The 17090-nt window shown below is 36.3% G+C and overlaps 1 protein-coding gene across 1 annotated transcript in view; it reads left to right on the forward strand.

Annotated features, from left to right (window-relative positions):
* The window catches only part of ATG3 (autophagy related 3), a 33740-nt gene extending 16902 nt beyond the window's left edge, over nt 1-16838 (forward strand). The window contains exons 5-12 of the mRNA XM_040224647.1: nt 3579-3686; nt 6114-6163; nt 8224-8305; nt 12271-12305; nt 12543-12698; nt 13439-13566; nt 14998-15066; nt 16570-16838. Coding sequence (XP_040080581.1) covers nt 3579-3686; nt 6114-6163; nt 8224-8305; nt 12271-12305; nt 12543-12698; nt 13439-13566; nt 14998-15066; nt 16570-16651 — 710 coding nt within the window. The 3' untranslated portion in view covers nt 16652-16838. The remainder of the gene's footprint in view (nt 1-3578; nt 3687-6113; nt 6164-8223; nt 8306-12270; nt 12306-12542; nt 12699-13438; nt 13567-14997; nt 15067-16569) is intronic.
* The last annotated feature ends 252 nt before the right edge of the window (nt 16839-17090 follow it).

Below are 17090 nucleotides of genomic sequence, written 5' to 3' on the forward strand. Positions count from 1 at the left end.
CGCCAAGTGTGCAAGGACACGGACTACCTCTGCCACAGGAGTTATGGCCCTATCAGTGTTTTTGAGCCTCTTGTAGCTGGCGATCAGAAGGCCTATTTGGCCAGTCTTTCTCTGTAGTAGCTCTGCCCGTACAGGCACTTACAGGGCTCCCTTGTGTGGGTCCTTCTCTGTTGTTCGGCGCATCAGGCACATAGAGGGGCCCCCTGCCTGGGATCCTACTCTGTAGGTCAGCGCGTCAGACACTTAAAGGGGCACTTTGGGTGGGGTCCTACTCTGTAATTCAGTGCATCAGGCATTTGATGGGCTAGCCTCTTGTTGTTCAGCTGCTGATGCTGGCGTGTCAAGGGAGAGAGATTATGGTTATGGCTCTACCCCCTACACATGACTCAGCCGTATTGCCTTGCTTCCTTGGCTGCCCAGCTTTCCTCCCTCAGCATTTCTGACCACAGTCTCCTCCTTCACATCCCCTCAATCCATCTCTCCACAGTCAACAGCAGCCCTCATCCTGGGATTGCTCCACAATCCCTAAACTCCAGCTCCCAGCCACCGTGCCATGTAGGGTATGTATGGCTGTGGCAAGGACTGTGTGATTCTCATTCCATTTCAGTCAGTCAGTTCAGTTGCTCGGTCGTGTCCAACTCTTTGCGACCCAATGGACTGCAACATGCCAGGCCTCCCTGTCCATCACCAACTCCCGAAGTTTACTCATGTCCATTGAGTCAGTGATGCCATCCAACCATTTCATCCTCTGCCGTCAGTGAGTGGGGGAACTGAAGCAGGGGTCTGATCCCCACATTGGGGCGTCTGAGTCACAGGAGAAACATTTAAGGCTGAGAGGGAAACAGCTGATTTGTGACAGCCTAAATGGCTCCAAAATCACTGCAGATGATGCCTGCAGCCATGAAATTAAAAGGCCTTTGTTCCTTGGAAGAAAAGCACTTCTGTGTCTGAAGGTGTTTTCCTGATGTATCCGTGGAGAGAGATGTATTCCATGTCCACCTACTACTCTGCCATCTTGTTCCTCCTCCTTACTGATTGTAATTTGTGCTTAAAGCTGTACTTCTAGCTTCTCTCCGACAGAATGTTGGGAATTTAATGAAATTCTGAATGTTATATGAAAGTGAAAGTCATTCAGTCATGTCCAGCTCTTTGTGACCTCATGGACAGTCCATGGAATTCTCCAGGCCAGAATACTGGAGTGGGTAGCCTTTCCCTATGGTAAAGGTTTTTTTTTCTATGGTAGACTATTTTTTCCTTACTTGATTTTATCTCCATTTTGTTATTTCTTTTTGTCAGAAAGTGTAGATTTATGATGAGAATGGCTCTAAGCAAAATTGGACTTCTTATTGGGCTTTTTGTTGTTGTTGTTGTTTTTGCTGCACTGTCCGCAGTGACATACAGAATTTTAGTTCCCTGGCCAGAGATTGAATCCATGCTGCCTCCAGTGGAAGTGTAGAGTCATATCAGCAGGACTGCCAAGGAAGTCCCCTTGTTGGACCTTTTTTTTTCTGTACATCTGTTTCTCTTGCTGTCTCACATACAGGGTTATCGTTACCATCTTTCTAAATTCCATATATATGTGTTAGTATACCGTATTGGTGTTTTTCTTTCTGGCTTACTTCACTCTGTATAATCGGCTCTAGTTTCATCCACCTCATTAGAACTGATTCAAATGTACTCTTTTTAATGGCTGAGTAATACTCCATTGTGTATATGTACCACAACTTTCTTATCCATTCATCTGCTGATGGACATCTAGGTTGCTTCCATGTCCTGGCTATTATTAACAGTGCTGCGATGAACATTGGGGTACACGTGTCTCTTTCAGTTCTGGTTTCCTCGGTGTGTATGCCCAGCAGTGGGATTGCTGGGTCATAAGGCAGTTCTGTTTCCAGTTTTTTAAGGAATCTCCACACTGTTCTCCATAGTGGCTGTATTAGTCTGCATTCCCACCAACAGTGTAAGAGGGTTCCCTTTTCTCCACACCCTGTCCAGCATTTATTGCTTGTAGACTTTTGGATAGCAGCCATTCTGACTGGCGTGAAATGGTACCTCATTGTGGTTTTGATTTGCATTTCTCTGATAATGAGTGATGTTGAACATCTTTTCATGTGTTTGTTAGCCATCTGTATGTCATCTTTGGAGAAATGTCTGTTTAGTTCTTCGGCCCATTTTTTGATTGGGTCGTTTATTTTTCTGGAATTGAGCTGCAGTAGTTGCTTGTATATTTTTGAGATTAGTTGTTTGTCAGTTGCTTCATTTTCTATTATTTTCTCCCATTCTGAAGGCTGTCTTTTCACCATACACAAAAACTCAAAATGGATGAAAGATCTAAACATAAGACCAGAAACTATAAAACTCCTAGAGGAGAACACAGGCAAAACACTCTCTGACATAAATCACAGCAGGATCCTCTATGACCCACCTCCCAGAATATTGGAAATAAAAGCAAAAATAAACAAATGGGACCTGATTAAAATTAAAAGCTTCTGCACAACAAAGGAAACTATAAGCAAGGTGAAAAGATACCCTTGTTGGACCTTTTAAGTAGACTTCATAATTACAGTCTTTTCAGCTACTTAATATCAGTCTTTTTTAAACCTAAGTTTTTCATGGAAAGTATAATTGATACTACCTTTCATATTCAAAGTCTCAAAGCTAGAGGTTTTATTATCCATTGTCATTGAAAGATTACCTGTAGGCACAAATGTGTTTTTGAAACAAGTATTTATGAAATTAATGAGGTTGTTATGAAGCTAATTTGAAAACAACATTAAAAGGTTGTTACAGTCTAATGACATATCAATGCATTGATTTGTGTTCTACTCATTATAGGAAAGGGAAAATAAGTACAAAACATCAGTTTTTTATCTCCTACAGTATAGTTTTTTATGGGATTGATCATGTCTATCTTGCTTGTTTTTAAAAAAAAAAAATCAAGAGATTAATAGCACTTTGTTGACCCCACATTGTAATGTTTTTACCTTATAATTTTTCAGTTTTAGGCTTATATGAATAATACCTTCATATGCTATATGAAGAACTTGGCACCAATTTGTGTAAGAGAGTAAAGTTTAGCAGATTAGTGAACTTTACACTGGTTTATCTATTATTAATAGCTGGAGCTTAAATACAAATTATGAAGCTCATGTTGAAAGTTACTTTAACATTGTAAACCAGAGGTCGCCTCTACCACCTCTGAGTATGACAAGTAGTGCCTCCATGTTCTGAGAGTAAAGTCACTAAAATGATATTCATTAGCCTGAGGTTGAACAGTGTTATCTCTGACTTCAGGCTTGCTGATCACAGATCGTAAAGGTAGAGCATACTTTGAACACTCTCAGTAGAGCCTTTCTACTTGTCTTCTCACAAAGCTATTTAGGGAAAGGTAAGTGCCATCAAATAATTATATGTCTGTGGATTGAGTGTAACTCTCAATTACTCTTATTAGAAATAAAATATAATATTCACTTAATATTTTGGTGGTAGGAATATATTTTATGGAATACTCTCTTTTACAAGTGGATTTACAGGAAGCAGAATATATCCTAATAACTGCCTTTGCCATTTATTTATAGTTCCATGCTACAAGCGGTGTAAACAGATGGAATATTCAGATGAATTGGAAGCTATCATTGAAGAAGATGATGGCGATGGGGGATGGGTAGATACTTATCATAATACAGGTAAGAGGAGAATAGAATGGCATGTGTTTAATTTGTTTTAAACTCATTTGCAACCTTTTATAACAGCCTTGATTTAAAAAATAAAGAAAGCAACACAAGGCATAGTTTTGTACCAGAAGATTTTTACCTGAAAAGAAGCTGGAGAACAAATTAGGAAAAAATGCCCTTGGAATGTACCACATTTTATAGTACTGTGCTACTTGCCGCTACACACTGCCAAATATACTATGAAGGCAAAATTATTGCTCTCAGTTGAGATTCATTGCAGTAGTCAGAGGGCTAAATAATCTGCACAGGAAAAAGTGCCTCTTTAAGTTCGTTTTTCCTCTGCTCTGAGTAAAGGACACTGCCATCTGTTTCCTTAAATGATTCAGAAACAGATTCAGGACCTGAGTTCCTTGAAGCTTTCTTGTTCCTTAATGAGTTGAATATTGTTATGTCAAGGCCTAGAGAAAATAGCAGTTAGAACAACTTAAAATAATTTCAGAATCATCCTCTTTCCTCAACTGAATAGTACTGTTAGACTTTTTGTGTTTTTTCCCCTGCATCTTCCCAAAATGTTTCCAGTTTTCTGTTTTTGTCTTCATTACTGGATGATGTGGATGGCAGGTCTGTAAGAAATTGCCTGTTGACAGTAGAGCCACTGGTTACAGCACTCTGTTTCTGATGTCAAGTTAGTGAGCCTCTCAGTTGTCTAGTTGTATTCCTTAATCCCTGTCCCAGAATCCAGGTGCATATTTACAAAGGTATTCATCACAGAGATAAGCAGGTGTTGGAATGGTTGTACTGTGCTGTCCTTAGTCACTCAGTTGTGTCCAATTCTTTGAGACCCCATGGACTGTAGCCTGCCAGGCTCCTCTGTCCATGAGGATTCTCCAGGCCAGAATACTGGAGTGGGTTGCTGGATATCCCTCCAGGGGATCTTCCCAACCCAGGGATTGAACCAGGTCTCCACATTGCAGGCGGATTCTTTACGGTCTGAGCCACCAGGGTAGCCCAAGAATACTAGAGTGGGTAGCCTATCCCTTCTCCGGGGGATCTTCCTGACCCAGGAATCAAACTGGGGTGTCCTGCTTTGCAGACAGATACTTCACCCACTAAGCCATTAGGGAAGTCCTTACATGATTGTGGAAGCTAGCAGTTCTGAAATGTAAAGGGCAGGCTGGCCAGCAGTCTGAAGACTGGTAATGGTCAGTTCATACAGCTAGAGTCTGAGGCCAGTCTGGAAGCAGAATTAATTCCTCTAGAAACTGTCTTTTTTTCTTAAGAAAAAAAGTCTATTAAGAGACTAAGTCTCTTTTTCTTAACCATCTGCTGATTGAATGAGGCTCACCTACATTATGGAGAGTGATCTGCTTTACTCTTAAGTATACTGATTTAAATGTTAAGCACATTTAAAAATAACCTTCAGAAGTAACATTTAGACTGCTGTTTGATCAAACTATGGGATACAATTTCTAGAAAAATTACTCTGATATAAAAGCTTTATGCTCAAGCTATGGATTGTGACTGACATTTTCTATTTGAAAGTGACTCTTTGGATATATTGAACAGATAGATCAAAGCTTCAGAAGATAAACAAAAGAGCAAAGCATATTTTGTGTTTAGGTTTTTTGTTTTTATTTTTCTTTACTGTTTCCCATCCTGGTTGAGTCATTTGAAAACACTGATGGATATTTTGAATTAGAAATATTATTTAGCTGACTTATGATCCTGCCATCTTCTTAATGTCACCTTCATTGAGATACGTGGTTTCCAAGGTAGCTGCTTAATGAGGAACAGTGGACAGAGCATTGAACCGAAGAGCAGGTGTGGATTTGAATCCCAGGTTCTTCATGTAACTGAGATTTATACAAGTTTCTTTCTCTGGAGACTTCATTTCTTTATAGGGAGAAACCATCACTGTGACTATCTTACAAAACAGTGTTTGTGAGGACTATATAAAACACAGAAGCAGTAAAATAGAAAGTCTCATATAAATCTGATGTGATATTACTTCCTTTGGATGTCCTAGTTCTCTAAAGCAAATAGCATATTTAACATAACTGTTATCTTACTGAGAAAATTTCATTGCAGATTATATGACTCCTATAGTCTCTTTACTTTGTGAGAATATTTATTCTGATAGGCTCACGCAAGGCAAGTAAATAAAATAAATGAAGGATACTAAATGAGGAAAGATAGGCTAGGATAATTTATGGTAAAATAGTAAACTGATATTTTAAAAGTTATTTAATTTTGAGAAGTACCTTTGTGATTATTTATTCCCATTAGAGTTCATTTGTAAAAGTGCTGCTAACATTGCTTTCTCATTTCAGAGAACTTTGAGAATTTAGATAATGTTAAAAGTTTTTATATTGCTCAAATCAGGTAAATTGAAGGTCTTTACAACTTAATTTTAGTTATTTTCTGCTGAATTTTAAACAGGTATTGCAGGAATAACCGAAGCAGTTAAGGAGATTACACTGGAAAGCAAGGTAATGGTTATTAGTTATGTTTTTAAATTCAGTGACCTAGTTATTTGCTTGTATATTTATTTTGAGGTTGTTCATATCATTCATATACAAACTCTTACTATCGGTATTTATTATCAGCTCTTTTAAATTCCAGCTATTTTATTTCCTCTCATTTTTCTGCATCAGCATACCAAAACACAGCTGTTTCCCAGAGCTTCTCTTTTCTTTACTCTGTCAAATGGTTAAGAAAAACATTTTTTGAGACTGTAACTGGTTAAAATCTATAAATTTTTACTATTTGGGAAGCTTTCTAGGCCAGTTTACAAGAAATGGCTTTTTATTTTTAAACAAAAGTCCCACACATTCTATAAGTGGAGGTTTTTGAGGGGGTTTACTTACTGATTACTGTAATAGATGGCTGATAATATCGTGTTTAAATTTGTAGTTTAAACATTGTCCTAAGCAGTTTATTTATTTCTTCTGAAGTTTCTTAATTTACTGCTGATTTGAGGGGTTCTTGTTTTTCGTTTTGAAAATTTAAAGGAAACTTTATAGCATCCAAAATCATGACGTTTTGAATGAGTGGAAGCTAAATCAGTTGGCTTATATTGTACAGTTTATTTGAAGGAAGGGTAAAAATATACAATTGGGTAGAAATTTTCTGCTTGAAACTTTTCAATAATTTAGACTATCTATACTAGCTTTTCATTTCTAAAGAATGATTATAGTTGTCTTCATATTTTTGTATAGTTGTTTGAAATAATATAAAATGATGCAAAACACTTTCACCTTTATATTTTCTTAACTATTTTGTTAAATACTCCATTCTCTTAGAGGATAGAATATTTGACAGAGTAACTGTTCTTTTTGTCTTTCTGAAACAGCTGCAGCAGTTCCTAGTTTAAGATCATTGTCTTTATGTGTTTTTGTCACCTGGATATTTTGGGATTTGTTACTGGGGCTTAACAGAAGGTGTTAAAAACCCAAAGAAGGTTTTTTCTTTTTTTTTTTCCAATGTACAGTTTTATGCTTGTTAGGGATTACAGTTCAGTTCATTAGTCTGAGAATTCATCCTTTTGAAGTTCTGCTTTTTGGAGAATTTGACTAAGGAGAAATTACATAAATAGCATTGCTGCTTCGGAAGCTCTTGTTTATTCCAGCGATTAATGTGTATGGATCAGACTTTGGGAATAATAAATGGCAGAGTGTGGATCCATTGTTTTGATAGGTTTATGATAAACCCTCTCAGGAATTTTTAATAAATTTAATAATGGTTAATATGGTACTTAGTATCCCACTTAGCATTCTCATGTCTTACTAATGGTTGAGTACTTGGAATAATTTGCAACTAGAATTTATCTTCCCTGTCATTTTCTATTTAAAACAGAATTTACATGATTTTTTTTTAATTTAGTGCTTAGAATACATACTATTAAACTAAAATTATAAATTAGGTGAAACTAAATGTCCAGTTTTTTGACCTACTACATTGACTTCAGATTTTTAGAATATTAATTTTGTGAAAGTGGTAATTGTATATTATATTAGGCTTGTCTTTGGTTAGCATTATGTCATTTTAATGCAGATATAGTTAAGAAATTGAACTGAAATCTTATGTGTTATAATAATTGTAATTGCTTAATTCAACCAGGAATGTTAAATTAGAGAATATGATAGTATTTGATTTATAATAATATTAACATGTGAATGTATTGTGATTTATAAATATATATATATACTTTTTTTCTCTTAAGTGTATGAGTTAACTTTGAACTGACTTTCTAATACTAGTGAATTGGTTAGCTAGAAATACTGTTTTGTCAGAACTGCAACTGGCAACAATTTTTAAATGACTCCTGGTGCTTCTATGATACTTTTTATATTTTTCAGTCACAGTGGTTAGCACATGGTTTTTAATGATTGGTTTATGGGTTTATCATATGAAGTAGAAGTTTTTTGAGTATAAGAAATATCTCATCATGCTTACTTTTGCAGTGGTTAGCACTGTGCTGGCATGTGGGTGCTCAGTATTTGAACTCATGAACATATTTAAATGACTTTAAATTTAATTAATTTCAAAGGACAGTATAAAACTCCAAGATTGCTCAGCTTTATGTGAGGAGGAGGAAGAGGAAGATGAAGGAGAAGCTGCAGATATGGAAGGTATTGGTGTCATGGATTTAATTGGTGTGGATTAAGAATTCTACTTTATAGAGTTCTGAATTTTAACATTTAACAGCCTAGAGAGGATTTGTTTAGTGTAAATTTAATCAGTGCAGAACTTACCTTGCTCTTGGATTTTACCCAGAGCATGGCCTTGATAGCATTATTTCTGCTGGATCAGTATTGATCATAAATATTTAATGCTGGAGACAGCCATAAGATACAGATTCTTAAGCTAATTCCTAAATTCTTTCAGAACAGAAGAAAATTTGTTTAGGGATTTAGTATTTTCTTTTTCCTTTTTGATAGCATCTTACTACTTAAACCTTATGATAGTTATTCTTAATGGGGCCTTTTGAACTATATGGAATCCTCCCACTGCTTTCTGAAAATCTGAAGTGCCTTCCTAGGATTGCCAGTTGAGAGTTTAGACTTCGTGTGTTAGTAAATCATTGTTACAAGAGATTAAAACCCATTGTACTAACAGAACACAGTAATACAGGTCTAAAAGTATATGGCTATTCAAAACTTCATATTTCATTAGCATGATAATCTTAAATATGAAATTTCAGATATTTAAAAGTAGATGGAAGAAATTGCTGTCACCAGGACAACCTCTCTATTAAGCCCAATCTGTCTTTATAATACTTACCTTCTCTGTATATTTGTTTGATTCTGTTAACCTTTTCCTCCCTTGGTATTTATGATGTGGGATTTTCCTCCTCCTTCCTTGACTGTTTCTTCTAAGTCTTCTTCCCAGGCTCTTTTACTTCTTCTTAGCTGTTAAATGTTGCTATTTTATGGTGTTTCACTCTCTTTTTCTGCTCACTCCCTATACTCCCAGGTAGATTTTTATCTACTCTTGTAATTTCTGTAATTGGAGACTGTAGTCTGGCAGGAAGAGGGGTGTGTAAACTGCATTAGATTTTCTATGCAGAGAGTTTAAATATGAATATATGTATGTATAGAGAGAGGGTTAGCAGTTGGAAAAAAGAAGAGAATATGAAAAGTAACAGGGCAGGCATTTTGGAGGCTGTAAGGTGGCCAAATCCCCCCAGTACTTAGAATTTAGTGAGATAGAATGCAGAAGTAGAAGGTAGTATCTGTAGAGATGGCAAGTGGTGGTTGCTGAAGAGGCGGTGGCAGTTTAGCCTAATCAACCAGAGTAGCCTTGACTTAAAAAGTGGAAGTGTTAGTTGCTGAGTTGTGTCTGACTCTTTGTGACCTCATGGGTTGGACCGTAGCCTGCCAGGTTCCTCTGTCCATGGGGATTCTCCAGGCAAGAATACTGGAGTGGGTTACCATGCCCTCCTCCAGGGCATCTTCCCAACCCAGGGATCAAACCCAGGTCTCCCACATTGCAGGAAGATTCTTTTACCATCTGAGCCACCAGGGAAGCCTTTGACTTAAAAGTACCTTTGAAAAAGAATAAGTACCTTTCAGTTTTGTTTCCTAAATTACTTTTGAACTTCCATGAAACCTAGCTGTATATCTGTTCCTGGATTCTAGTGAGAATTTTATCCTTATTTCCATGTATACTCCTATTCGTTGAAGAAATCCAGATGAGTTTACTTGTAACCAAAATTGATCACAGGAACCTCATATACCGTGTCTACGCTCAAGACATCCACATTTAAACCCCATCCCAGATCTACTTGTTTAGATTGATTTCCACATGGAAGTCTCATAGTTGTCAGACCACCTTCTTGCACAAATGCTCGTTTCTGGATTCTGTCTCTGAATGGTATGCAGTTGTTAAGTTGGAGCAGGAAACATTATGAATAAAGTACTGTTTTAGTTCTTCAATACTTCGGCCACCTGATGTGAAGAACTGACTTGTAAGAAAAGACCCTGATGCTAGGCAAGATTGAAGACAGGAGGAGAAGGGGATGACAGAGGATGAGATGGTTGGATGGCGTCACTAACTTGATGGACATGAGCTTGAGCAAGCTTCGGGAGTTGGTGATGGACAGGGAAGCCTGGTGTGCTATAGTCCATGCGGTCGCAAAGAGTCGGACATGACTAAGCAATTGAACTGTTTTTAGAGTTAAAGCTATAGAATTGCCTTAAATATCTGACCACCTTCTATATGTTTGTTACATTTCCCTTGGATAGAATTAAAGAAAGAATTGCTGTGTATGGAATTTAGCTTAAAAAGTGTCATTGGTACCTAATACAGTAGTTAATTTTCATCCATTTTTCAGCAAATATTTATTGAGCAAGACAGTATCTATATATCAGATACTACATTTGGTGCTGGAGGTAAACCAGTAGACAATCTCACAGAGCTAATATTTGATTTAGGCGACACAGACAAAAACAATAGATAAAGCAAAACATAAACTGTCTCAGATGGTTATAAGTCTTAGGCTGAAAAGTAAAGGCAGGCAGAGATAGGCTTGTAGTAGGATGAGTGTTGTAATTTTTAAATAGGTTGGTTAAGAGAAACCTCACTGAGGATATGCCTTTTGAGTATAGCCTGACAAGAAGTAAGCAGACAAGCTGTTTGATTATCTGAGGAAGAGTACAAAGGCCCTGAAATGGGAACACATATGACTTATATAAATACTGCAAGGAGGCTCCTATGTTTAGAGAGGCATGAGGAGAGGGTAATAAGGCGTGGAGTTAGAGAGGTAACCTAGGAACCAGATGGTGTAGGGCCCTGGCTTTAAGTCTGAGATGAGAATCTGTTGGGGTTTTTTTAAGGAACAACAGAATGAGATTTTAAGATCTCAAAAGAATGGCTATGACTGCAGTGTTGAGAATAAAGACTGAAGGGGTTTGGGACAGCAGTTAGGCATCTATTTTGATAATCTAGGCAAGAAACAACTGTGACATGGGCTCAGGTGATAACTGGAGGTGATGAGAAACTGAAGATTCTAGATATTTTGAGGGTAGGGCCAAAAGAGTATTTGTTGCTGGATTGAATGTGACATGAGTGGTCACGTGTGACACCAGGGTTTTTGACCTGAGTGTGTAGAAAGATGTTATTCAGATGAGGAGTGAATGGCTTTGGAGGGGAAGTCAGGGGCTCAGTTTTTGACATGTGATACTTGTGCTGTCCCCTAGTCATTCATTCGAGTCATAAATAAACAGTTGGGTATCCATGTTTGCAGTAAGGGAATAAATTCAAGAGTCATCAGCATTTAAAGTCATTGGGACTAGATGAAATCTTCAAGGGAGTCGGTGTGGATGAAGAAGAGGCAAGTTCCAAAAACTGAGCTTTCGGTTACTGTAGATGTTGAACAGGACCTGCATAGGAGATAGTGGAGGAAAAGTTAGTGAGGTGGGAGGAAAGCCAGGGAAATGTAGTATCTTAAAGGCTGAGGAAGGAAAACGTTGCAAAGAAGAAGAAATAAATCATGCCAGATGTTCTTAAGAGGCGAAGAGTTGACTCATTGGAAAAGACGCTGATGCTGGGAGGGATTAGGGGCAGGAGGAGAAGGGGATGACAGAGGATGAGATGGCTGGATGGCATCACCGACTCAATGGACATGAGTTTGAGTAAACTCTGGGAGTTGGTGATGGACAGGGAGGCCTGCCATGCTGCGATTCATGGGTTTGCAGAGTTGGACATGACTGAGCAACTGAACAGAACTGAAGATGAAAACCAGGAATTTACCACTGGATTCAGCAAGTAGAAGTCACTGATGACCTTAACGAGCATGTCTTATGCAGTTATATAAATATCCTTGCATACCCTATGGAGTCACCAAGGACTCTGTAGTATTATCGTGCCAGTTGGTATTAGTAATAAATCAAGCCTCAAGTATGCCAACTGTCTCTGGCACTGTTAGGTAAAGTATTTGCTCCTTTAGAAATATAGAATTAGCTCTCTCATTTATTCAATATCTTCAGTCAAAACTAAAGCAAAAACCCAGGTTTTGCATTTTCTGAAGTAATATGTAATTTGGTTTAGGAAATTATTTTGAACTTGATTAATCTTTTGTTGCTTTTTATAACAGAATATGAAGAGAGTGGATTGTTGGAAACAGATGAGGTTTGTAAATCGAGTTTTCTTTAGTTAATTTTTAACGAGTAAACTTGGGGATTAGTGTTCCTAATATCTTGATCTATCAAATGAGTTTTTTATGTGTACATTGTTTATAGCATATAACATTTTAGCTTTGAATTTTGTTATATCTGCTGTTGAATAAAAAATACATAGGATGGGAAGATTTGCCAAAACACCACATAGTGATTTTAATGGTTGTAAATTTTTCTCTACTGTTACCAGGCTACTCTAGATACAAGGAAAATAGTAGAAGCTTGTAAAGCTAAAACTGATGCTGGAGGTGAAGATGCTATTTTGCAAACCAGAACATATGATCTTTACATCACTTATGATAAATATTACCAGACACCACGACTATGGTTGTTTGGCTATGATGAGGTAAAACTAAAGAAAAATTTGTTTTAGTGTAAATATTTAAAATTTGAGGGTTGAATTCTTTTGTCATTAAGTCTATGGGTATATATTTTGGCCTTTAAAGTTTTAGGAATCATTTGTTTTGTAATTTTGTGATTAATGTTGAATTCGATTCTTACTTTGAAGAAACTAGGAATTATTTAATGTGAAACAACACTGCTAAGAATTAAACAGAAATAATCTGTGAACATTTATTCCTTGGTCCCTAGAGCTTACCCCTTCGAAATGTGAAGAAAATTGAAGTTGGTTTGTTATATTAAATTTTGTTTGGGATTATAGATAGACATCTACAGAATGATCATATTGCATGTGAGGTTTTTTTCCCTGTAGACTTTCATTTAATTGAATTAAAGGAAAACTAAAATAAAATTAACTTGTTTAACCTGTCATTCCAATGACTATAAAAGGAAAACAAATAGGCCTAAAAGATGTTATAAAGTTAAAAATGTTTTGATAGCTCTGAACTTGCCTTTTTGTGGACTTTTTTCTGTATTAGATGATAGCTGATGTCACATAGCCTTGATGGACAGACCCTCCTCTGTGCCTATTTGGTACTTTGCCCCCAATAATCTGGTGATTCTAAATAGTATAGAATTTGAAATTGCAAGTGATGTGGAAGGTGGGGTTAAGTATATTTATAAAGACTAAAGTTTAGGCCTAAAAGGTTTTAAACAGTAATTTCAAAGCATTTTTTATGGTTTCAGCAACGGCAGCCTTTAACAGTTGAGCACATGTACGAAGACATCAGTCAAGATCATGTGAAGAAAACAGTGACCATTGAAAATCACCCTCATCTCCCACCACCTCCTATGTGTTCAGTTCACCCGTGCAGGTGTGTGTGTGTGTACACTTCATGGATTTACCACTTGAGAGTCTGTATAAACAGTGTCTGAACAGAAAAAAATTTACTTCAGAAATAAAATTTTGTTGTCTTCCTTAGAAATGTTTTTGTGTTTAAGTAAAGATAGGACCCCAAAAAAATTTATCAATTTCTTCTAAGTTTCAATTCATTAAGAATATTTTTTTTCTTTGTGTATTGTGTTACGGTATAGATTTTTGTGATTTTTACTTCTGCTATTAGCTCCAAGAATATTTTGGAAGATTCTTTTTAGATTAAAAAATACTAATGGTTTGCTCGTGATATCTTTCTGTGAATGTGGAATATAAAGTTAACTTTGTACTTTTTCTAGATGACCTATTAATCTCCTTTTATTGGTTAGTGAAGGGAGATGTGTGCAAAATTTCTATTCTCCTCTACTTTTCAGTTAAGTTTCCAACCCTACCAAATCAAGTACATTTTCTTATTTGGTACTTTTTTGTATTGGTGTGTTTTCACAGGGCTAAAAAAGTGAAACTGAGTCTATATACATGATCAAGGCATTTTAGGCCTTGCCATTGGCTGCTTCAGATTATGTCTTCATATTCTCAGGGCCAGTACATTTACTTTCATCTTCTAAGTTGATTGCCTCTGTCATGAAGGTTGTCTTCAGAGATTGAAGTAGCTTTATTTAAGCCAGGATACATATAAAAGTTCATTTCTTCTGTATGATGCCCTTTACTCAGTTAATTTACTTAGGTAATTACTCTGATATCACCATTTTATGTAGCATAGGACATTCACCGGTTGGCCATGAAACGATTTGTGGAAAACTTTAGGTAAATATCCTTTATATAAAGGCAAAAACTTTTTTTCTAAATGGAATCAGATTATTTTTATCTGAAAAAAATATATGTATGAAGTTTGACCAACTGGCTTTTCTTTAATTCAGTTGTGGCTTATTCTCAGTTAAATATTTAAGCAGTCAAAATCATAGCATTATAAATACCTCTTTGTTGTTATTGTTGTTTTTTACCAACCATTTTCATGTAACTTTTTTTAATTTGTCTGGTTGGATTCTTTTTTTTTTCCCTCAGAGCAGAAAGCCCTTGCTCTGCAGTTGTGCCCTGGCATGATTTCCCTTTCTCTGATTTTCTGCCCTACCCCACTTCCACCCCCGTCATAGGAAAGCTAACTAGTTCCATTGTGTTCCATTGTGACTACCATAGCTTTTTAAAATTACCGCCTCCCCCAGTAAAATTGTTTGCATGACTCAACAGTCTGGCTTGTTGGAGAGTAGGGAGGAGAATATTTTACATAATTATTGTTATATATTAAAATAAAATCACTGACAGTAAAAATTTTTACAAATTTTCACAAACAAAAACTTGATTTTGCTATTTTGATCCAGTTGATCTATACTAATATTTATTCTTTTGCATTTAGGCATGCTGAGGTGATGAAGAAAATCATTGAGACTGTTGCAGAAGGAGGGGGAGAACTTGGTGTTCATATGTATCCTTACCTGTCTGTGTATGTGACTAGAGGCAAAGTGCTTCTGTGATTTTTTCCCCCACTTTTTGAGAAATTTAGCCCCTCAGATGTGGAAATCTTAGTGGGAGTCTTTATTTGGAAAAGGTTGCATTGTGATAATTCTGGCCTTGTTCAGTTGTTGAGCACATATCCCTTTGTGAACCAGTTCACTCTGCTTTGTTACAGAGCTTCAGAGCAATATGTGCTTCTAGGTAGCAGCTTGCCAAGTGCCTTTGTTCAGAAGGCAGTGGCTGAGAGTATGCAATTCACAACTGTTAACTCTTGATGGAAAAGAAACTCAATTGAAACGCTTAATCTGTTGATGAAAGATGAGTAACCTATGAATTTAGAGGATAACACATGAATATCTTTTCCTCAGATATATTCCTAATTTAGCATGTTATCAAAACTGTACTTTCCTATCAGGTAAAAAGTAAAGTTGGGTTTTGTCAGTCTGAGATCTCTGAAGTGAAGAAAAGTAAAAAGCACATGAATTCTATTTTAGGTAGTCTTCAAATACAGTATTCTCATTTTTCTCCAGATAAGAGCACCCATTTATTTTTCTGGGGTTGACAAGAGGAATTAAGTGAACTACTGGATCCTGAAATACATGTGCCCATAGCCTGGATTTGTGAAAAGCAGCTAAAGTCGATGGTTAAATACCAAACAGCTTGAATGAGTGGTTCGTGCCACTCACTGTTAGATGTAGACTGAGGGGTTGCCACTGTAATGGAACTATAGATAACATGAGCATTGCCAATAGGATGTGTGTCCCTTAGAGAAACATTGAGCTGGTGTGATATTGAAACAACTAGGAGTTTTTGGTCCAAACCAGATTTACTGTTGAAAGTCTGTTATGCATAATATGAGCATTCATCTCTATTTTTGAATCTATATAGCAACTTGGAAGACTCTATGTAATTCTAATTGAGTCATCAATTAAAAATTAAGCTCTTAATGTTTCTAAGTGCAGTGGAACATAGGAAAAAAATTCAGAAATTTGTTAAAGACAGTCCAGGATAGCAGATTCTATGGCAGGTACATATACTAACCAAGAATCAGTCCTTATGGAGGATTTTTTGTTCTTTGCTTCAGTATTTTTATATTCTTCACACTGTCTCATTTTCTAACATTCTCAAAAACTTGTAGGCAATAAAAAAGCCATTTCCCACTCATTTAAATATGTGCAACAATGTCCTTATTTATATATTAAAATATTTGGGCTAGTAAGAACTTGTACTCTTTAAGAAGTCTTAACATGCAAATATTAAATCGGGATAAGTCAAGCATTCTTAAAGTTGTAGAGTGCCTTGTGTTGAATAGACACCAGCTTGTGTGAATGAATGTTTTTTTAATATACTTGATTTAAGATTCTGTCTTCTATATATTTTCTGAGGAGTTACTTCTTAATAAAATGGATAATTACAATGTTAGCTTAAATCAGAACTATTTACCAATCTATTTTCCTTAGCTAAAAACCTTTAGGTATCTTCTAATTTTCTTGAAATTTGTACAAGCTGTCATTCCAACAATAGAATATGACTACACAAGACACTTCACGATGTAACAAAGAGAGCATAGAATCTATCCTAATTATTGGTTCTGACTTTTAAGGAATTAACCCATAGATGTGACCATTGACCATATTCACCAATATGTATAATTTCTCTAATAAAGAGACTTATGTTTATGCATTAAATAAAAAAAGTTCCACTACCAGCCTTATTTGTTTAATAAAAATGAGTGTAAAGAGATTGTTTTTCTTGCTTCTTATCAAAAAGGTGGTAATAGCATTTTTCTTAAATAATAATGATTCTTTAAGTGTAGAAATATACAAATGATGATAAGAGTATTTTTGGTTCACATTTATGAGGAAGGTATTTAAATGTGTATTTGTGTGTGAGAGCTGGGACTAGAAAATACTGCATAGACTCCCTCTCCCTTCTTTTCTCTTGCTCTTTGTTCCTTTTGTTTTCCCTCTATCTCCCCAAGTCTCCTATCAGCAA

Source organism: Oryx dammah, unplaced genomic scaffold (genome assembly GCF_014754425.2).
Source record: "Oryx dammah isolate SB20612 unplaced genomic scaffold, SCBI_Odam_1.1 HiC_scaffold_2, whole genome shotgun sequence".
Classification (NCBI taxonomy): Eukaryota; Metazoa; Chordata; class Mammalia; order Artiodactyla; family Bovidae; genus Oryx; species Oryx dammah.